The 23,296-nt window shown below is 37.7% G+C and overlaps 1 protein-coding gene across 19 annotated transcripts in view; it reads right to left on the reverse strand.

Moving 5' to 3' along the window:
* RBMS3 (RNA binding motif single stranded interacting protein 3) overlaps positions 1-23,296 on the reverse strand; it is a 1,328,331-nt gene that overhangs the window by 671,864 nt on the left and 633,171 nt on the right. For 2 of the 19 annotated variants that reach the window (XM_038570647.1, XM_038570646.1), the window contains exon 1: positions 15,780-16,482. The exons of 15 other annotated variants lie outside the window; for them this stretch is intronic. In XM_038570647.1, coding sequence (XP_038426575.1) covers positions 15,780-15,854 — 75 coding nt within the window. In that variant the 5' untranslated portion in view covers positions 15,855-16,482. Of the gene's footprint in view, positions 1-15,779; positions 16,483-23,296 lie in introns of those variants that run through there. 2 more of the 19 variants (XM_038570645.1, XM_038570644.1) reach the window with 1 other exon arrangement.

Consider the following 23,296-nt stretch of genomic DNA (forward strand, 5'->3'; position numbering starts at 1 on the left):
AAATGCTTCTGCTTGTACTAAATCTATATGAAGTATGGTACACTGTTGGTTTTTAAACATGGGTGAAAAATGGTGAGATTTCTAGTTGTAAAATGGGAAAATGCTGAATTGGCTGTAGTATATTGAACTAAGCTCTGTATCCCACCTCACATATATCAAAGTAAGAGAAAAAAAAAATCATCTTGGCAGGTTCATGTTTAGGAAAAGTCCTCAAATTGCCAAAGTGGTACATGAAGCTTGGCCATCAGACTTTGAAATGTGTGCTTAGTTCTGTGAAATGTGACTATGTGAGAAAATTAAGCATTATTGGAAATACGTGTCCTTGGTCTAATTTTTTGTATACGAAGAAGAAACTCTTGAAGCTTTATGGTCTACTATCTTCTACACAGATTTTAGTTAGTAAATATTTCTAGATAAAGCCAGTATAGCATTTTCTACAGGTAAACTTTTGCTTTATTCTTTATTTTGCCATATTTTGACTTGATCAATTGGAAGTAAGAAACAGGACAAGTCAAAGGAAAATGAAATAAAATTAGATTTCACATAGGTTCATTAGATTTTTCCAAAGATACTTTTTCCAGCTCAATTAATGTACCATGACATTTCCCCTATGGTCATGTAGCACCAAACACATCTGACAGATAAGGGTATCACAAAATATAGTTAGCAGTATTCCCAAGATAATAATGTACAAAGAAAAATCCTTATGCCCAAACCCTTGAGACACAAAATATTTGTTCTAGTATAAAAATCCCTCAGTGAGATTCTAATCAGTTGGGAAGATCTAGGCTGCTGGAAGCTGTCCTTGCCTGCTGTTGTTCCTTCAACTTGGTATATGAGGTGGCAGACAAAGAAAGTCAGCCTGAAACAGTGATGTCCACATAAAATGGCTGATCAACTCTGAAACAGTAGCACCTCTGACCCCAAGCACCTGTTGGGATCCCAATAAAGGTGTCACAAAGAAAATAAGACATTTCTGTTTCTGCCAAATGTGAGATGTTTCCTCTCAGCTCAAACCTCAATTAGAAAGCTCACCTTTTCACCAAAAGGAGCACACCACAGCCCTTATCACCAAAACACAAAGGGAAAGATGGATCCTGCAGGATGCAGAGTCAGGTGTAGGAATCCAGGTATAAAGGACAATCCTCGTGTAAGAGGAAACTTGTCAAGGCCTTTCTCAGTGTTTAAAGAAACTATTTAGAGGGAATAACACCTCCTTAGAAAAATCATTGACTCTATCTTATATTTAAATGAGTACCTTAAAAAAAAAAAAAAAAAAAAAAAAAAAAAAAAAAAAAATAAATGAGTACCTTGTACATATACTGCAGCATGATTCATAATGGCAAAATAGAGGCAAAAAGAAATAAATGCCCATCAATGGGTATCACTTGCATAGTACCTGGTACAAATGCACTAAGAACAGTTATCCTGAAAACAAACAAGATATATGTCTAATGACTTGGTGAAGATGTCACAAAGTATTTTTATTGAGAAAAGGAGTAAAATAATCTGTTCAGTATGATCCCATATATCATAGATCTGATTTTATGTTTGTGAAGACATAAAGAATACTGTAGAAGGACACATATGATTTTATTTAATTTTTTTAAGATTTTATTTATTTATTTGAGACAGAATAAGAGAGAGAGCACACGCAGGGAGGAAAATCAGAGGGAGAGGGAGAAGCAGACTCCTCACTGAGCAGGGAGACCAATGCAGGGCTCAATCCCAGGATCCTGGGATCATGACCTGAGCAGAAGGCAGACGCTTAACCAACTGAGCCACCCAGATGCGCCAATCCACAAGATTTTATTATTAATATTGGTTCTTTCTTAGAGTTCTGACAGAACAGTGTGTTGTCCTAAAGGAGATTACTAATATTCTTTACACATCTTGAATTGTTTCGCTAGATGCAATGAGTAGGATTACCTTGCGATAGAAAAATTTACTAAGTGTTGAGGAATTACATATATAGAAACTATATGTTGTGAAAATGGTAATAAGAACCTTGATGCAAAAAAAGAACATGATAGAGAAAAAAATGCAGAACAAACATACGAGAATCAGTACAACTTGGAAAAATCAAGAGGCATCCAAACCAAAAACACAGTCTGTTCCCTTAGCCACAACTAGGTTACTGTTTTCATACATTCCTTGGTGAGAAAGTCTTTGAAATTTCCACCAGAATCATATCTTGTATCATCTGTCATTACTTTAGATGTGTGTTTATACCTGCTTAGTTAATTGTATAGGGAAGGTATATAGACTTCTCTTTTCAAAATAGGAATCTCATCATTCTTGCCTCACATTCAAAGTGGTCTTTCCAAGTTTTTGAGTTAAAAAAATCCATGTCAGTATTGTTGTAGACCATTATGTGGCATGGGTAGATAATATACAGGTAATAGACTCAAGAACCGCTGGAGAGCAAAGCAGACAAAGGGATGGGCCTAATGCTCAACCTGTCTCCCAGCTCCTTAGCTAAGTTCAACTCCTGATATGTCCAATAATCTGCCAACCCAAGAAAGGAAGCCACATATACAAGCTGATATTTTTGGCAATTGCTCAGGAATGGCCTCTGTCATTCCCTCCAAACCACCATCACTACCATTTAGTCCTGACCTACTTGCTTACTCTCATCCCCAAGTTCCAAATACTGGCTACTTAGATGTCTTTGAAATCCACTCTGCCCCTCCCTGAGTTGGCATATGTTCTGATGCTCTTGCCAGCATCTTGGAATGCAATGCTGTGGCAGTTTTGCTTTGCTTTGCCTTTTTTTTTTTTTTTTTTTTTCTTGCCTTTCCCCACTCCTTTCCTTTTTTTCTTCTTTTCTTTTTCAATTACAGTTTCTGACTTAGTTCACCTCTGCTATCATAGTGTGTTCCATTAGCTAGTGACATAAACCAACAGCAGCCAATAGTCCTAGGGTACCTTGGCCCACATGTTTTAGGGAGGAAAGGTGAGATGGAGAGATTGTCTCAACCTGTATATATAAAGAAAAGTACTTTAACAAGACTTACTTCTGGTATACAAGATGTCCTTTGACATAAAGCACCATAGAGATAAAGATGACGTTAAGCAAGTCTGGTTTGAAAAATCACTGCTTTCCAAAATTAATTAATTAATTGATTAAAAAAATAATATATAAAACTTAAAAATCACTGCTTTCAGCAATGCTTAAATGTGCAAGACACTGAACGGCACAAATTAATACATTCTGAAAACCTTTCATTACGCACTCAGTCTGCATCAGGCACTCAATTGGATACTGCAGGACACTCATAGATGAAGATCTCATGGTCCTAGACCACAAGGGGTTCACTGACCAACTCTGACACAAATATGATCCTGAGGAATAAAAGTATGTTCAAAAAGCCAAAAATAAATTTATGTGACAAAGCACAAAAGGAAGAAAGTTAAAATCCAATCCTACTCTACTTTAGAAAGAAGTAGGGGAGCAGGATTATAACTACAAAGGTAAGAGGGGGCTGGAAATTAAGAGAATAAGAAGGAGGATACAGAAGTTTAGGAACTAAAAGCAAGGAGGCAGGGGCACATGGGTGGCTCAGAGGTTGGGTGCCTGCCTTCTTGGTTCAGGGCATGATCCTAGATCCCAGGGTCCTGGGATGGAGTCCCCCATCAGGCTCCCTGCAGGGAGCTTGCTTCTCCCTCTGCCTATGTCTCTGCCTCTCTCTGTGTGTCTCTCATAAATAAATAAATAAATAAATAAATAAATAAATAAATAAATAAATAAAATCTTTTAAAGAATAATAAAAGCAAGCAGGCAAAGTAATGCAAATCCATAGCTGAAAACTTGAGGAGAAAAGCAGGCAGGTAAGCAGGAAAGAGCAAATGGAGTAGAAGCTGTGGTATAGAAAGAAAAGAATTTGTTCCCCCAGGAAGAGTGATGTGGGTAAGGCAGGGAGATGCAGGCACTTCGGACAGCCATCCAAAATGGAATGAAGATGGGGAAATGAGGAAAATGAACATGGCAGGAACGAGGGACCATGACTAAGAATAATAGCTAACCTTGGGCCTCTATTAACACACATTCTTCAATGACCATGTTGAAATCCAGACTCTCTGTTCACCAGGACACACCCTCTAACACACACATGTGCCAGGAGTCCGGAGCACTGAGATGCATTTGCACACACATCCTCAGTTCAGCTACTCCATGGATCCTTTCATCACGCCGGATGGCCTGCGAACAGTATGGCTCTATGGTGAGCACTTTGCATTTGCTCGACCCTCACGCCAATATAGTTTTGCCGGTTTTATCATTTATGCTGTGATATTGCCCTCTCAAAGCCAGATCCTTTCTCCCCTGAACAACATAGCTTCACTCATTATTATATTTTTAAGCATGTATGGATTTTATATGAATATTTTACATAGAGAAATTCCAAAATACGTGTTAAAATTTGATTCCAGAGACTTTCTGAAAACCACTCCTCTTTCCAATCAAAAGCATCAAGAAAGCATTTATCCAGATTCTCTCTGAGAACTACTGATAGGAAGTCAGAACAAATAAAGCACGTGCTGGATGGAGGTTACCAAGTGCCTCAACGTATGAAAAACTCCAACAAAGCACTAAGTTTGTCTTCACAAGCATTGATTTTTTTCCCCACAAGATACCAAAAGCCTCAACTATATGACTCCTCCATACAAAGTTCTATATTCACATTAAAATTTTCCCCAAAGACAGTTCTTCAATTTGCAAATTATATTTCCTTTGCCACGTAGCCCTTATTGTTTGCCTTTGTAAAGGAAAACAAACAGCCAGGTTCCAGAAATTTGAAAAGTGGAATAAGATGCTGGCCTTTATATTTTCTGTTTCTTCTTCTCTTTGTTTTACCTTTCTTGGTACTTCTCATAAGTCACCTCTTAAATTAAAATTGTAGAACTGCCATTTTTTTCTACCATGCTATTGACAGTCTCATCACTAAAAGCTTTGAAGATCATTAGAATTTCTGCTGTATAAATATTATTATATTATTTGAGAAAAATAATTAGAGTCAATTGATCAAAATTTCTAAAAAATGTTATCAAAAACAGGGAAAAGAGAATAGATACCTAAACTTGTATAATATCAGTATATCTTGGGTCATGGGAAGATACTATGTTTTTAAAAGAAAGGGAAATTATCAGTTATCCTATTTTAGTGAGGCTTGTCTTTTTTTGCTATCAACATGAGAAAGAAAGAAAGAAAGAAAGAAAGAAAGAAAGAAAGAAAGAAAGAAAGAAACGAAGAAAAAAAAAGAAGAGAAGAAAGAAAGAAGAAAGAAAGAAGAAGCAAAGAAGAACAACAAGATCTCCTTCTTCCTTCTTTCGTTTCTTGCTGTCTTGCCTTCCTTCCTTCCTCTTCCTTCCTTCCTTCCTCTTCTCCTCCTCCATCCGCCTCCTCCTCCTCCTCCTCCTCCTCCTCCTCCTCCCCTCCTCCTCCTCCTCCATCCCCCTCCCTCCCTCCCTCCCCCCTCCCTCCCCCCCTCCCTCCCTCCTCCCTCCCTTCCTCCTCCCTCCCCCCCTCCCCCTCCCTCCTCCCCCTCCCTCCCTCCCTCCCTCCCGCTCCTCCTCCCTCCCACAAGCAATACTACAATCAAACACACCAACCTTTAGAACGAAGTTATATTTCCCTTTTCCCCTTCAAATTCCCCTTGGTCATTTAGACTCAGAGAAAATCAGAACCACTGAAATAATCCTTAAAGTTTCCAGAAGTGTGTGAGTGTGTTATGTGTGAGAGAGATAAATCAAAACTGATTCATTGAATTTGCTGATGAAATTCAGTGAGATCTGGCTAGAGAGCTGGGAAGAAAAATTGAGTAATTAGGTAGAGAATCAAAACATTGGGTGATTATGAGACTTCTCCCTGGAAGACTGGGGAAGCGAGTGGATTTTTAGGTACAAGTGTATGGGTGAATATAGAGAAAGAAAACAAAAACAAAAACACCTCCTTTTTAAGATTAAGTTGGGAGAAAATGATCATGCCGTGAGCCTGGGATCCTGACTGTCTTGTATCACTGGGACAAGAATGAGTATGAAGGAAGCCCTCACATGAGGCTCAGGACTGGAGAAACAATATCTTCAGGGTGCCCCACACTTCTGCAAGTAATGGTAGGTCTGGTTGGAGTGTGCATACTTATAGTTACATGTATTCTTTAAGAGACACATGTATTCAAGAGAAGTGATTCTGGGTAAATAACCATGGACACTGAGGAACACAAGGAGGTGGCAGTTTTAATACATGCAACAAATCCATGACCCAATTTATAAACAGAAGAATTTAGAAAGATTATGCCATAAAGTACATATCATGCCATTGACTTGCCTCCTGTCTCTACCCCTAAGCTGGAAGTCCAGGGAAACACCTGTTACATTCGAGTTCTTTTTTTTTTTTTTTTTTTATTTCCAATTGGTAAACAATTCCACCAATTGCACAATGAAAAAATTCTGTGAGCCTGGCACCCAGATCTGGATCTCTCAGTTGCTCTTGCTGCCAAAGGTCAATCCAATGTGTCTGCTTTTGACATATTTTAGCCAAAGAATGTTAATGACATTTTCCGAAACGCTGTGCTGTTCCACCATGTGTCCCGCCCCGGAAATTTGGGATTTCTAAAATACAGAGATATCTTAAATGCCAAAAAGCCACAATAGGTAGAGATATGGCCAGCTTTTCAAGCTTTCTGACCATTTTAGGAACCCACAAAAACACTGACAAGATGAAAAAAATGCACTGCCTCAAAAACAAAGAGAAAACAGTGAAACTAAAAGTGATAAACATTTGTTTGCATATCAACAAAACAACTCACTGTCAACTTTACTCATCATTCTATTTAGTCCCTTGATAATCTTTGTACCTCAAGAAATTCTGTGCATTAGATTTTTTTTCACATTGCAAGAACATCCTCATATGCAAGATGATGGCCCAAAATTCACAGGCACAGATAAATGAATTTACTTGCACTCAAAGAGTTTTGGCAGCAAAATTATAAAAGCTCTTTAGATATTTTGTTGCATGAAAAAATTCTAATTCGATGTGCAAGATGAATGCATATTAATATCTTTGTTAGTTTGTGGGATGGGAGCTATTAAGACAAAAATATGAAGGTTCTAAAATGACCCATCACTACTCCCATTGCTAAAAGAAGTCACTAAACTTGTAGAGAAATTCTTCCATGTTCATTGACCTATCTCTTCTGATTTTTTTTCCTTATCTTTTTCCAGCTTATTAACAAAGTTAAACACAAGAACAAGAACAAGCCAGGAAGGGAAAATCTGCCATTGTTAACACAAAGTCTAGTTGTCCTAATAATAATAATGTTTAAACGCAGTGGTTAATTTTTTGGAATAACTTTTAAAAAGGACATCAAAATTTTATGCTTTCTCAGAATTCCCTGCCTTATACTGAAACACAACATCCTTATTTCAAATGGTTCAGTTTGAATTGGTATGCACAACTATGGACAAGAGGCCTAGGGGCCGAAAGCCAAGACCAAGGGTAATTCGGGAGCTGTCACAACCCTTCCAGGGACGAGCACCAAGTCAAAAATAAAAAAAAGTTTTTCTCATCTTTTGAGAAGAGGTGAAGAAATGAAACATTGTAAGTATGTCAGATGGGTTTTTTGTATGATACACTAGAAAACAATCTCTGAAATTTTATTCCAAGCTTTGTACACACTCCTTCAAATACTTCATCCACTCGAAACTAGCTAGGAGCTTAAAAGTATATTTGCTTGAATGCTAAGTTACCTCAACATGAGCTATAGTCAGGGTGCCACCACCCAATTTGTGTGAGTGATAACTTTTAAAAGGGGCAATATGAGAGTTTACAGACATCGATAATAGCTTCAAATATGACTCACATATGTAAGGAAAGCTTTTAAGGTATCTTAACCGGTTCCAGAAACCCAGATAGTTAGCATTCTGTTTTCCATTTTCGTTTTCATTAAATCGTCATCAATCAGCAATGTGACTAAGATAAATAGACAGCAGTACACGAGATAAAAATAGGAAGACTTCTCAAAAACTCTCCTTAAATTCTATGCATGATTCATATTCAGCTTGAAAACCATTAGTTAAGAATGAAATAGCCCAAGATTCTAGCATATGAAGTGTGATGTATACCAATTTCTTAATCCTACAATGTAATGGTAGGAAAGCTAACTCTGAAACAAAGTAAAAATCAGTACCTAAAATAATTAGTACCAATACTTAGAATATAGCAAGATTTATTTTTCTTCCATTGTCTCTTATTTTCCACACAATAAGACAGGACATTATCAGGGTTGCCTTAACTGTGTATGTAGTCAGGTCTAGTTTTTCTATCTGGCTATCATTCATAAAAACAAAATTCAAGGTTCTATTTACTTTCTTTAAAAAATATATTTTATTTATTTATTCATGAGAGACACAGAGAGAGAGGCAGAGACATAGGCAGAGAGAGAAGCAGACTTTGTGCAGGGAGCCTGATGTGGGACTGGATCCATTATCCTGGAGTAATGCCCTGAGCTGAAGGCAGACGCTCAACTGCTGAGCCACCCAAGTGTCCCTCTATTTACTTTCATTAATTTGGCTAATAGAAGCTTTTGGGGGAATAAGAAGGGTACTTAGTGAGAAAAAGAGAGAAAGATAAGGGTTGTGCTTATGTGTCCTGGAGAAGTAATTCTCTTCCTCCTATTACTCCATATAGTACAGTTACTATAGTATTCTTTTCTCATGTTTTAAAGGCTACTATTCAGCAATTCAGGGATTTTAAGGATTTGTAACCTCCAGTCAAAATAGTATTTCATCTATCAATTATCATTTCCATATTGGCACTAGCTCCTAGTTTCATTCACAAAACTAGGGTTGTCAGGGCCTTAATGAGGCAATCCTTCTGCCTTCATCACCCCACTGGTTAGACCAAACATATGCCTACCCATTCAGTTCTGAAACCACCTGCAGAGAGGAAGTTAAATGAAGAAAAGTAAAGCATCACACTGTCACCATCTTTGGATAAGCTCTAATTTTACCCAAAGGAGAAAACTTTAACCACAATAACAAAGCTGGCAATGACCATGATTAAATGATGCCTGTCATTCTGTCCCACCCCTGGGAGCTGCTCTCCACCCACTCCCAGGTGATGGATGTGTTTCTCTTGGTACACTGGGTTTAGATTGGCAAAGGAAGCAGACAGTTAAATTCATCAAATCACCAGAGTTGGCAAAGCAGTATTTGATCTGCTCTGGAGAAAGGATGGGGACCTGAACAAAACTCATCCACGGCACAAAACCAAGGTCATCTCCCAGTACCACGAATACATCAAAGCAGGCTCATTTATCTCAAAGTGCGAGTCACAAATGCTAAGCCTGGAAGAGATCTTAGAGAATCTGACCTAGAAACCAATCCATTGACACACAAATCAGAGAATAATAATAAAACAACACAACAATAAAACAAAACCAGAATCCATGTCTCAGCATTTATTATCCATACTCTTGAAATTTGTTATCCATTAGATGTCAATGTTCTGAATTCCAAAGCTATATCCAGTTACTGATTCCACATGGTATATACTTCCTGACCAGTAAATCTACATGAAAAAAATTTAAATGTGAACAAATTTGCTGCTTATATCAACATGAAAAACAAAACAAACAGAATCCAACTTACCTCTGTCAACCCCCTCTTTTTTTTCCTTTTCCAAATTGCTTTTTAATGTCTGAAATTTGAAAACCAACAGCTACTTCTATAGGCTTTTTCAAGGCCCTGAAAACAATGACTTACTAATAAATCTCTTATTAGTATCCTATAGATTCACAAGCTCAAGAAAACTAAAGATGACAGGTTTCATGAATATTTTCTTTCAAAAATTTTATAGTTTAACCATCCCATGAAAAACAAATCTCTTTATTATGATATCCTGCTAAAGAGATAGACCCAAAAGTATGTCCCTTTGTACAAGTATATACTTCTTAACAGTGGCCACAAAGGAGCAATAGGCATACAAAACCAAATACTATATTTTCAAAAATCTGAAAAAAGAATCATACCACAGACTATTTTGTTCTCTTCATTACCTATCACTCTTTTTTAGGAATAAATGGCCTCATGATTTTCTTACAATAGTTTCACAGATTAAAGTAGCAAAAACATTTTAATTTTTTTAAAAAAGCAAAAAAGTTATGATTTCAAAACAGAAATGAGAAATTCACTTTTGTTATTTGAATGTGTGCTGCATGGAAAATCATTATGATCTTTCCACTTGCAATGGTTTCGGACCCTTTGGTAAATATGTGTTTTCTAATTAAAAAGTAACTCTCTGTTTAAAATAAAAATTGGTATGATAGGTCCATGTCCATTTTCAAAAAGTGTATTTTTCAATGACATCCAAGATAGTTCAGCATTTTCCCACTACTGCAAAAAATAGCAATGTGTATCCTCAACACAGGTATTACAACACATAAATACACTGTTGCCCTGGCTCTCCCTCTAGTTCCATCTGCTCTCTTGCTGTGCAACAGCTATAGCATAAAAAAGCCTATTCTCACATGCTTTTGATATTACACTATTTAATCACATACAGCTGTGGCTTATGAGACTGTTACAAAACACAATTTTAATGTAGTACTCGAAGCCAATTTTGGATAAACATCAACCATTTACTCCGAATAAGAAGTCCGACACTAAAAAGATTTTCTTTTAAAGGAAAAGACTGGTTTTCTTAGAATTTGGCATGGACATAATTGTGACTGAGCCCTCTCTCTGCCAAAAAGACTGATAATGTCAAAAAGGATTGTGTAAAATCATATTAGTGCAAAAATGAAGCTTTCCAGAATTCCTGGAGCCAGAAAGACCTGAAATGAACTTACATCCTACTTCTCTTCTTTTGCCTCCCTCCCTGCAAATCACCCCTACCTCCAACCCTCTAACAGATTTAATTACTTCAGAGAAATAATTTTGATTTATAATTCTATTGTTCTTTTCCCAAACTGAGAGAAAGCGAAAGGAAACTGTTAGGAAGATACTGTTAGAACAAATTTACGTGAGGTTTCTTTGATTTAAGAATGATTCTGGAGAGAAAGACAACAACATGAACTTTTTACATATCTCCTCCTTTTAGCTAGGCACTAAACTTAGTACTGTGAAAACAATGACTGCATTATAGAAAAGACAATTCCAAAGATAATTTAATATTGGGGGGGAGTAAAGAAAACAGGACAACTAGAAAGGGAGAGTGGCCCCTTGTTACTATTTTTCTCTTATTCAAAACCAATTAAAATTGTATACATTCTAAAATGAGACAAACAAGATTTATCATAGTTTCATGGTATCGTATTACCCCCTGAAGCGAAAGAAATATTTGGAGTTGTACCTCAAAGTTCTATTGCTGGACGAATTTTAGAAAACCAGTTTTGTATGTTTCAGCCTTTCAAAGGAAAACAGAACTTGGGAGTTTTCAAGGCTGTTTTAAAACTGGCAAGTTACCAACTCCGGCTATCAATGCAAATCTGAGGCAGGAAGTACTAAGGAAATTCTAAACTCTTTCCCTCCCTCTGCAAGATTTTCTACATTTTCATGTGCAAGAAGTATGTTAAGAGGTTGTTCTGTTTTGCTTTTGAAGGATCTGTACATTCACATCTTTGAGAATATCCCTTGCCCTATAGGAGCCTCTCTCTTCCTTTCCCTACTCCTTAGTCCTTCGTGTTTCAAGTGTTTGCTCTCTCTATGGCACAATCAGTTGGGCTCTAGCTAGACTTTGAGAGATGGGCAGCTGTCCAGGCTGCAGATGGTTGGAAACTCAGCCTGAAGTCAGTGTGCAGTTGATGAATTACTCCCTATACCTGACCCCAACTTCACACCAGGTTCTGAATACAGTCTGAGTACCACCAGCCAGAAAAACTCTGTTGGGTCCCACAGGCTGAAACCCTTTCTGCAAGATCTTCAGGGGAAGCGGGCTGTCAAAGAAGGGAAAGCAGTAGGCTGATGGAAAAGCAGCAGAGGAGAAACCATGCCCTGGATCGGTAGAAACATCATGACCTGGTCAGGGTAAGGAAATGGAAGGAAGGACTAGCTTGCTGTGTGCATTTGGATGCATTTTAAACTTTTGGGAAGATGACTAAAGTTTTCGAGATACCATGCATGAGGGAAATATCTTTCTCAGCAACAAAGTATCAATTCACCAGGCTGTGACCATGTTTTACTCTTTTTAGCCTTCCTAGTTATGATTAAGTTGCTTTTCCAAGAAACCCTCCACAAAATAACTCAAATTCAGATTGCAATTCACCCTGGGTCTCACAATGCAATAGCAACAGGTTGCTTGCTTTGAATGGGCTATAACAAAATTACTGAGAAATATTAGGTTACAACTCAATCAAACGTGATTATGGATATTATCATTAAGCTAATGAGCTATTTTTTTTGGTCCCCTTTCTCTAAAATTTGCTGATTATTCTGGGTGGCCTTCAAACAGCAAATTCGTTTTGATGAAGATTTTTTTTAATCCGGCTATGGCACTTAGGTAAATATTAAAACATGTCATCAAGATTGCTTCTTTTCTGCTCAATCACAAACAATGTTTCTTTTTTAAATTGCTTCTTTTAATAGGGGAAAAAATTGGCCAAAAGAAAATTGACAAATGACAGCTTTTAATGCAAGGTCTTGGAAAGCATGCATACTAGAACAATACTGCCACAATATAGCTATCAACTAGTCATTGGGTTTTCATTTTACTTATATGTACATTTATCTAATATAATATTTAAGCATTTGGAAAATGATTCAAAGGGAGAGAAGCATAAGTAACTTATTTCTAATTTATTTTTCTTTTTAAGCAACAAAGGTAGTGAATTAGTTCTAATGTAATGGGAAAATAAGAGGAGCAGAGAAAGCAGGGAAGTGCCCCAAGTTTTTCTAAAACTTTAATTGCATTTGAGGAAAGGGAAACCTTTCCATTTATTTAGACATCCTACTCTCATTTTGTTTTATCATAAGAAAAGAACAGCTGTATCTAACACACACATTTAAGTAGAAAGAAAAGGTTCAGTATTTTGTACTGTCTGAATAAATGCAATAATACACCTTTGAGTTCTTTAAGAACCCCATAAAGATTTTTCACCCCAAACTAATGTCAGTAAATGGCTTTTGTTGATTAGTTAAAAAACACCTGGTTTTACAGGACAGCTTAAGTTATAATGTCACCAGAATATGACTTTTATAGTCAACCACAGAACTCTATTTTTATCAATAATAAGTATTCTTTATATATCAGTATCATTTTAAATAGCTCTGCTTTTTAAAATAGATTATAACTATAAGCCAAGGCTAGGACTGTAGATTTTGTGAATTCCACCAAGGCTTACCAAAAACATGAGCAGCATGTATTCCCCTCAGAATTATTATAGGTAATATTTTAAGATAAAAATATAAAAAGAGCAAAAAGACAACACTGAAATAACCCAGTTGTTTTCATGCTATACTGGGTCATGATAGTACTTTCTTACATAGTATTCATGCTGCCAGAAAGTCCCCACATTTTAAAGTATGATTGACCCTTTTTCTCATTCCCTGTGTGCCCAAGATTCAAAGCAGGGCACGTTTTCACATCTTCAGCTTCCAGGAATGTTATTAATGTCTATCATTTCAGAGCCACCGTAACAGTATTCGACAACTTCACAGCTCTGTCGAAATTTTACAACATAATAATCAATATGAACTACCATGATAGCCAAAGTAGCTGATCTTATATTCCCTACCACCCTGATCTGATTACCCGAATATCAGCTTAGGTCACCTAATGGATCTAGCTTCTTTAAAAATGTTCCAGAAGTTGATGGCTTTGACTAGCTTGAAAGTAACAAGATCCAGATGCTGCCTGTCTACACAACACTAAACTGCACAGGACCCCAAAACAGATTTTTTTTAAATTCCCTCTATATTTTTCAGGCTCTCCTCTTTTCCCTCACCACTGCACTTTCTCTCTTTACCTCAATCTCTCTCTCTCCCTCTCCCGGTCTCTCTCTTTCTCTCACACACACACACACACATACACACACACACACACACACACACTTCCCATCAGTGTAGCTCATCCAACATCCTGTCCTTAATATAATGTGCACGACATTATTTCCTGCTAGCAATAAGTTAAAAGAAATCTCAGGCAGGAAAGCAATTATTCCATTCATTTTTATCTAAAGTTTCCTTTCTGAATACACTTCATAGTCAAAAACAAGAACCAAAAAGAAAGCATGAATTTTGAAACATTTGGAAAAATTTAGCCAAATGAGTAAAAGGGATGGAATGTCCGATATTTTTCATGGAACCCTTGGGTTTGTTGTTTTTATTTCTTTGGGGGGGGGGGATGAGGAATGACTATAAATTTCCTCTTTTAAACTTGTCCTTGCTTTGCCATTTCCTTGAGGAAGGCAGAGAGCATTCTCCACCCAATCCCCCAAAGAGTTAAAACTCACGGCACGGGAGCAGGAGGGCTGGTCTACTAAAGCAGCAGCCCCACAAACTAAATGCTCACAAAGGCAAAAAGCAATGTGAGTCGACCTTGCAGGGGCAGGGCGAGTCATGGAGCGATTGAAAAAGAAAGAAAAAATGCAACAATTTTTAATAGAATTCTGAAAGTCTGCTGCCTCGTCTGGTTTACAAATAGGCATTGTTTGAGGAGACAGAATAAATAAGAGCTAACTACAGCATGAATTACCAAACACTAATCACATCAACGAGTCCTGGTGACAGCACAGATCACTCAGGCACGCCTTGTTCACTCTCGGCATATTTATTTATTAAGACGACAGTGGAGTCTGGCTAATGCGATACAAAATAATATCATCTGTACAGAAACATAACCCATACATTCGAAGCGGTAACTCTACCGACACCCTCCCCCCCCCCAACTCAATCAAGTCCAATTTAACTGACAAATTGGAGCAGTGATTTCACACCTGAGAGTCTTTCATGTCTGAACTGCAGGATAAAGTTCATGGTTGGCACTGCCCACTGCTTAGTTACGTGGGCTTTCCACTGGCCCCGTAATGATCATTTGCACACACACATAAAGACTAAAGTATTTAACCAATTCATGTCCAATTATCATCAGTTATATTTCATCCCGTTTCAAGACCCAGGCCTCCTGATGGCAGCACAGAAAAACAGAGCTTTGAAAAGTAAAGAACATCTATTGTAAAGCTCCAAAATTCAGTCTCTAGGTCTTGATCACCCTCCATATAAAATAAAATATTTAAGGCAAATAAACAAAAACAAAAGCACACCCAAACAAACTCTAAGGGACTTTAGTTAGTTGTACTACACCTTCCCACACCCTTCTTTCATTCTATACTCAGTGATTAAAAGTTTGAGTTGCCCCCACCCTGGTGCGTCCTATCCAGTGAGAAAAACCCTTTTAGAGCCACAAACAAAGAACAGCTCACCAGAAAAGCCTCTGAAATTGTATTCTTGTTCCTGATAATCACTGTTACAATCTCCTTTCTAACAACCCTGTCCATCTGCAAAGCACTTTACTACGGATATCAGGAACATTTTTATGTTGCCAAATAACAACAAAGGAACACGAGCGAAACTATTATCTCTGCTAAAAGAGAAAAACCACAATCCCAGGGCTTGCTTTCTTCTCATATTCTCCTCTGCCTCATTAACTCCATTGGTATGTTACTAATTTCAAAGAAGCAGGAAGAGGTGATGGGGAAGGGGAGGTAAATAATAATTCACATGCCTGTTTCCCATCCCAAGTGCAGGATACCACACTGCTTGCCAGACTGTGAGTCGAGCCATACCTTGGTTTGGAGATAGTGAGGATAGTAGTAAGTGTACTGGGGGTACATTTGTGGCTGATCCAGGCGTTTGCCCATGTAGCTGGAATCTTTATCTCCGAGGCAGGGAACTGGATGACAGGGTATAGTGCCCCAGGCCGAGCGTCCTCTTAAACCACTATTCCTGACAGTCCCGATGACTGATGAGGCTTCAGAGATCCCTCGTCTTCCACCACTCGCTAGTTCCAACACGGCAGGAATTTAAAAAAGAAACACACCAAAAAAAAAAAAAAAAAAAAGAAAGAAAGAAAAGAAAGGAAGGAAGGAAGGAAGAAAAGAAAAGAAAAAGAAAAGAAAGAAAAAAAGAAAAAAGGAAGGGTATTGGTAGAACAACAACAACAACAAAAACACACACACACATACACACACACACACACACACACAGCCTTCCCAGATCGTGCCTTCCTTCCCCCAGCTGCCAGGGTCCACTTGGGATGAGGCAGTTTGTTCTCTACCCAGGCTGTCTGTAGTGATGTCAATTGCCAGCGTTTGTAAAGAGAGAGAGAAGAAAAAAAAAAAAAAATCAAAGTCCTTTTAGCACAACTCCGAATCCTTGCAGATCAGCTTCCTGTCTCCTGTTCGTCTCTTTCCCCACCTTAAAGAAAAAGGAAAAAGAAAGAAAGAAAGAAAGAAAGAAAGAAAGAAAGAAAGAAAGAAAGAAAGAAAGAAAGAAGAGAGAAAGGAAGAAGAAACAGAAAAAAAAAAAAGAAAGAAAAAGAAAGGGGAAAAGAAAAAAAAAAAAAAAAAAAAAAAAAACCTTGCACAGCCTAGTTGCTGCTGTCTCCCTCCCAGAGTGACATGGTGTTCGGGGCTCGTCCTGTCCTTTCATTCACTTCCTCTCCTTCCAGCCGGTGGGTGGAACCGAGAGAGCCTCTCCAGGGAGCAGCGTACGCAGTCCAGAAGGCTGCAGTATTTCCTCCAAGAAAAAAAAAAAAAAAAAAAAGCCTGCTTCAACCCCTGCTGCAAGCAAAGTTCCGATTCCCTCTGCTGGCTATCTCGAATAGCAAAGCAATTTTTGCAGCAAAGCTGCTGCCGCTGGAACTGAACCCAGGGAACTCAAATGCGGGCAGTGGATTATTTCTTATCCTTCCCTCCATCTACCCCACACAAGAGCTGCCTTTTTTTTTTCTTGCCAAGTTGCAAGGTAAGCCACACTGCTAAACAAAACACAGAAGACCACGGGAGGGAAGAGACGACGAAGGGAGGAAGGAAGAGAAAGACAAAAATAAAAGCAGACGGACGACCCTTGCTGGTTAAAATGGAAAAAGTGTGTCCCGGATGCTTTCAAAACCTGTTAACATACGAAAGCCAGATGAATCCAAGACCTGGTTCAGAGACTAACCTTTTACTTCTCGGAGGACACAGAGGATGCTAAGTATTGAAGAAATTTGAGAGTCTATGCCAGGACTACTATTAGCAAGCCCTGCATCATCAGCTCACAATGACCAACTTACCAAAGCCGAAATGATCATTCTTATCCTTACATCCATTTTGTAAGCATCAAAAGAGGTATCCCGTTAGGTTTACAGGCGTCTTTATAAATAAAATCACTGGTTCTCTCACTGTCTATCTGTGATTATTTTGATTCAGGGATGCTTTAATCACTTTACTGATATCATCACAAAAAAAAAATCACAATTACTTGACAGAGTTTTTCCCCACCAATAATAAGTAATATGCTGACATGTCTATCAGCTATTACATTATAATACAAATGGTTTCAGAGAAGATATATTTCCTTTAAGGGTCCCTTTTCAAGGCAGTCAAGGCTAAAATTAGACATGCCAGCTGTGTTTTGCTGTGAGTGCTCACGCATGCCCAAAGCGTGGGCAGACCAATATTGAGCGCCTCTCCACTTCGTCAAACCAGCTCTGTTCTCCCCAGCCTAGAGTTGCCTTTTCAGATAAGAGGTTCCTGGTACAAATCCAGCTTCCTAGTGAAGAAGAACAGAGAATTCCAGCCCAGTGCACAATATGGTATCCATCCACATACAAGCCCTGCCACCCATGAGGTCACTGGCTTCCACTCAGGGGTCTGGTTATTAGAAGCTGTGTGAGTGCATGGATATTCCTCGGAAAAGGTTAAGGATGGTGGATAAATAGTTTTATGCTTGAAAAGAATAACAACCAGAAAGAAGGAAGGAGAGAGGGTGGGAAGGTCTGAGTTAGAAGCCCTGATATTGCTGTCATTAAGAGAATTAAATCAACTCCACCAACATTGAAATGTGTTCTTCTGGGCCTTATTCGTCCCATCTAGAAAGGGGAAATGCTGCCAACTTATCTGGCTGAAGGCAGTAAACTGAATCAGATACTAAATCAAAACTACATTGATTTAAAAATCATTCAGTGACATCTCAATGCTCAGACAATAAAGTCTTGACTCCTTGGAATAGTTTTCAAGACCCTTGAAAACCCAACTTTATTCTCCAGCCTCAGACAGTAAACTCTGGCCCTCGTAGTCTATATCTGAGTCACAGTGAACTGCTTTTAAACTGGAATGTGCAGGGGATCCCTGGGTGGCTCAGCAGTTTAGCACCTGCCTTCGGCCCAGGGCCTGATTCTGGAGTTCCCGGGATTGAGTCCCACGTCGGGCTCCCTGCATGGAGCCTGCTTCTCCCTCTGCCTGTGTCTCTCTGCCTCTCTGTCTCTATGTCTCTCATGAATAAATAAATAAAATCTTAAAAAATAAATAAATAAACTGGAATGTGCTCTCTCAGGGACTTTTGTCATCTGCTCTGCCCCAGAATGGTCTTGCATCCCCATTCAGCCCATCCTTCAGCTCTCAACGGAATAGCTTTCCCTGAACCCTCACTTCCCTGCTGCACCTTATATTTGCCCTAAAAGGATACTTATCCTGGGCAACTGTCTGTTAATTGCATGTTTGTTTCTTCTAGGATGCCCTAAAAGCATCAGGAAAAGCAGAAAAGTAGGAGTCCCCATTATTCTCATTCACGTTCCTATTTCCACAATCTGTCATGGAATCTGACACAAAATGGATGCTCTGCAAATGTTTGAAGAGTAAGATACCTTAAATCCGATAAAAATTCTAACTCAAATCATATCCTCTCTCAGTACATTTCAGTACATTTCTGGATGCAGGGGATGGAGTGGTGACACGGATCAGAACAACGTCCATCCCTCATAGAATATATATTCTAGTGAGGGAGATAAACAAGTAAACAAGTAAACAGGCATTATAAATCAGGTAATATGTAGTACTGTTCAGAAATATAAAGCTAAGTAAACAGAAAGAGTCACAGGAATTCCACTTTAAATAAGATAGTCAGGAAATGCTCACCAAGAAAGAGCTCTGAGGTTAAAGGAAGGGTGGGAACCACACCCTGGGTGTTGTGTACTATGAGAGCACTTCTTGTGAGAGCCTTGGCTCTCACCCAAACTGCCTTCGTTCCAATCCTGCCTTTGCCAGATCACTCTGCCTCCTTTCTCATCCATTCAATGTCACTACACACTTCATATGGCTATCATGAAATTTCACCATAACAAACATGCAAAGCATTTATAACGCCTTGGAACATACTGGATCTGCCCAATAAATGTCAGCTTGTATCTGGGGGAAGATCATCCCAGGCAAAGAGAACAGGAAGTACAGAAGGCCTGGCAGCAAGAACACTTCTTCTGAAATGTGCAAGAAATGGCATAGGGATGAAATGGAGCAAGTAAGAAGTAAAGACTATCAAACAAGACTAGAGAGGTACCCTAGACCAGATCATATAAGCCTTAGTGGGAACTTGATGAGGAAAGCTAAATTAATGACAGTTAATAGTATAGCCTGGACTCTACCCAAATATTTTGATTATAGATCTAGCCATCTTCAATTATAGAATGCTGTTTTCCTAAATGACTTATTAAGGCTCCTCCAAATACTAAGAATTATAAGATCAGGATCCTCAATTTTGCCACGATGAACAAAGGCTATCAGTATTCTTTTATTAATAACTGGCCTAGCTACTCCTTGGAAGGAAAAGAATAGTGTCTTATTTACAAATGAAAGGCCAAATAAATAACTCCTTCACCCAAGCTATAACTCACTTATATGTAAAGTTCCCAGCATGTGTTGATGCTTTCTGCAATTTCTACACAAATTGCCACTTTACAAAATGCTATTCTATTTCATTGGATTATTGCTATATTCTTGGCATCAACTGTCATTAGTCTAAGAACATTCATTGAACACTTAAAGCTTTTCTTAAATAATGCAAAGACAGTTTACCACTTGTGAGAATTGCAGAACCTGTGTTTTTATTTATTTATTTATTTATTTATTTATTTATTTATTTATTATTTATTTTCCTTCAGAGATACCAGTAGCCATCACAACTGAGGAGGCAAGATACTCACGTCAGAAATGGTTTTTATATCATGTCTACTCTGTTGGAGCCATAGTGCTTTCCATTTAAATGATCAAGTTAAGGTAGGAGGTAACTAATTTAAAACACTCTCTAAATCGGAAGCCAGCTGTGTCCCATTTGCCAACTAACAAACAAATTTTGTACAAATCCAAGAGCAGCAAACTCATCAAAGGGCATGGACTCTTACAGATTCACGTGATTCACAGCACAAACTGGAGAGGCACTGATTTAAGACAAGTTCTTGGTTTCTAGGATAGAGACAACATCTCAGACATACCATCCAGAAACAGAGAAGTGATGGTACTGAAACGAGGTTCAGTTGGGTAGAGACAGAGATTCTCTTCCAGTTTGCTCTTGATCTACCCAGTCAAAGAATAACTGGGTCCTCTCTTTGGTTGATTTATTTTTTAAATGACAAAGACTTAGTCAAAAGCAAAAGGAAAGAACAGTAGAGAGAGAGGCATCATCATCATCATCATCATCATCATCATAATATGCTATCTTTGAAAGCAAGTATACTATTCTATCTTACATTCATGATCTTGAATAAATTAAAACAAACAAAACTGCCACTCAGTATTTGTTGCCCTCTTTATTCAAATTTGTGAAATCTCTTCAACACAGCAGTTGCCAAACAGATATTAAAGGTAATTTTTTTTTTTTTTTTAAGAAGACAAAATGGTAGATCACAAACTCCAACAGTAAAGTAGTAGTCTTTTGTCCTACTGGACACACCCATGGTTTAGGAACATATCTGAGACAAACTAGGAGAAAGAGACCACTAGTGATTCAAGCATTTGTGGTCCAAATTTAAACTATAATTAAATGTAAAATTTTAATGTAGATAAAAACAATAAAAATTGGCCTTGGAAGAAATTCCAAGCATCAGAGCAAAAATATAATGGACTATATTTTAAGACAGTCAACCAAATAGAGAAGTAAGAATAATTTAAAACCATGAACATATTAACTTCAATGAAGTTTTACTGAGCATCTAGTATGTGCCTAAATAACCAAGAATAGCAATATAAAAACCATCACCCTTGTCCTCAAGTAGACTTAACATCTCAGTATCTATCAAACATCAGTCATTCATAAATGACCTAAATGCCTTTCCTCTTATCTAAATACTAAATTTTAATAATTGTTATTAAATAACTTTAAGTTGACCCGATTTTTTAAATACATATTTTATTATAAATTTAAGCAATGATACACTTGAAACCTTATGTTTATTTTGTTTTATTATCTTTTTAAAAGATACTTATTTATTCTCTTGTTCTTTATATACTTAATACTGTGGTAGTCACATATGTTTCTCCTTTACCACTAGGATTACCAAGAGTCACATTTCTCCTCTTCATTGAAATTAGGCATGACCATGTGACTTGCTATGGCTAATAAAAATATGAAGCAAAAGTGATACATGTAGAAGCTTTTAACTGTTGCTGTTTGATTCACTGGTGCACTCTTCCCTGATGGAAGCATGTGCTTATATGGAGGAAGCATATTGGAAGGCTTAGAATAGCTGCCTCAAATAGTCACCTGAACCAGCCACTGACTTGTCATGAGCAAGAAATAAACTTTTGTTGTAATTATGCTAATGAGATTTAGTGACTTACCACAGCATCACTTAGCCTATCCTGACTATATGATATTACTTGTAGTGTGATTTTATACTTATTGATTTCTTTCTTTAAGAGTCTCTCCCACTAATATCCAAGCTAAAAGGACAAGGAATTTATCTATCGTCTTCACTGTTATATCTCCAGCACCCAGAACAATCCTTGGGATTTAATGTACATTTAATAAATATTTGTTAGATGGATGAGTAAAATATTAATTTAAAATCATCTCATTTATCTATCAGTGGTTAAAATGCAATACTTCATGAAGTAGAAGGGAAATGAGACTTATACTTAAAATGGAAAAAATGTTTAAGTCTTCTAGGAGGAAAATTGCTACAAGTGTAACTACTAAATGTTCAGAGAAGGGGAAGGTTTTTCTGTACTGACCATATAGATGGCCCTTCATATACTAGATGCTGTATTAGAATTTCATAAATGTTTCCCCAGTTAGAACTTAACAAGTTACTGGAAAATGGGTATGATTCTCCCTACTTTTTAGTTGAGCAAATTAAGAAGGAAAGGGTTTAGCTATCCAATCCAAATCAATACAGTTGTAACGTGGTAGGGGAATATTCCTAACTCACATCTGCATAAAGCCCAAACCCAGATTTTTTTCTCAGCATCACTTGATGGAGATCTTAAATGTTTTATTCCAAAACTGGATTAAGATAATCTTTGTGTTTACAACAGAAAACTCACAGTATACATAAAAATCCTAAATAAGTCAGTGTGTTTTCATAAAAACAGATGGTACTGAACAGAGAAAAAACTGGAAAGAAAGAACATGGCCTTCTATCAAATAGTATAAACTCTATTTGGACCACAGATGTGATGGTTAATTGTATGTGTCAACTTGGCTAGGCTATAGTGCCCAGTCATTTGGTCAAATACCAGTCTAGATGTTGCTGTGAGGTATTTTTCGATGTGGTTAACATTTACATCAGTAGACTCTGAGTAAAGCACCTTATTCTTCACAATGGGACTGAACTTCATCCAAAAAGGTAAAGGCTTTAAGAATGAAGACTGAGATCCTTTTAGAAGGAAGAAATTCTGTCTCCAGACTGCCTTTGGCTTCTAGATACAATATCAACTCTTCCTGAGTCTTCAGCCTGACAACCTGAACTGAAGTTTGGGGATCCACTCCCACCCCCCACAATCACGAGTCAATTCCTTTAAAATTCTCTTTGCATACAAACACATCTTACAGGTTATGTTTTTCTGGAGAACCCAGACAAATACATTAGGTTAATAAAATGAAATAAATGACAGCAATGAAGGTCAGTGATATAGATACTCTTACACATTCCTAGTAAATATCTATAATGCTTTTAATAGAGCTTAACAAAATGTATAGCCTTAAAACTTTTCATCCTTGTCAGTCCCAGTAATTTTGGTTCTAGGAATCTAAACAGATCATCACTAGACATTTAGGAATAAGTAATTGGAGAACTCTGAGTATCCAACTCTAGTTTGGTTAAGTAAAT

Source organism: Canis lupus, chromosome 23 (assembly GCF_011100685.1).
Source record: "Canis lupus familiaris isolate Mischka breed German Shepherd chromosome 23, alternate assembly UU_Cfam_GSD_1.0, whole genome shotgun sequence".
Taxonomy (NCBI): Eukaryota; Metazoa; Chordata; class Mammalia; order Carnivora; family Canidae; genus Canis; species Canis lupus.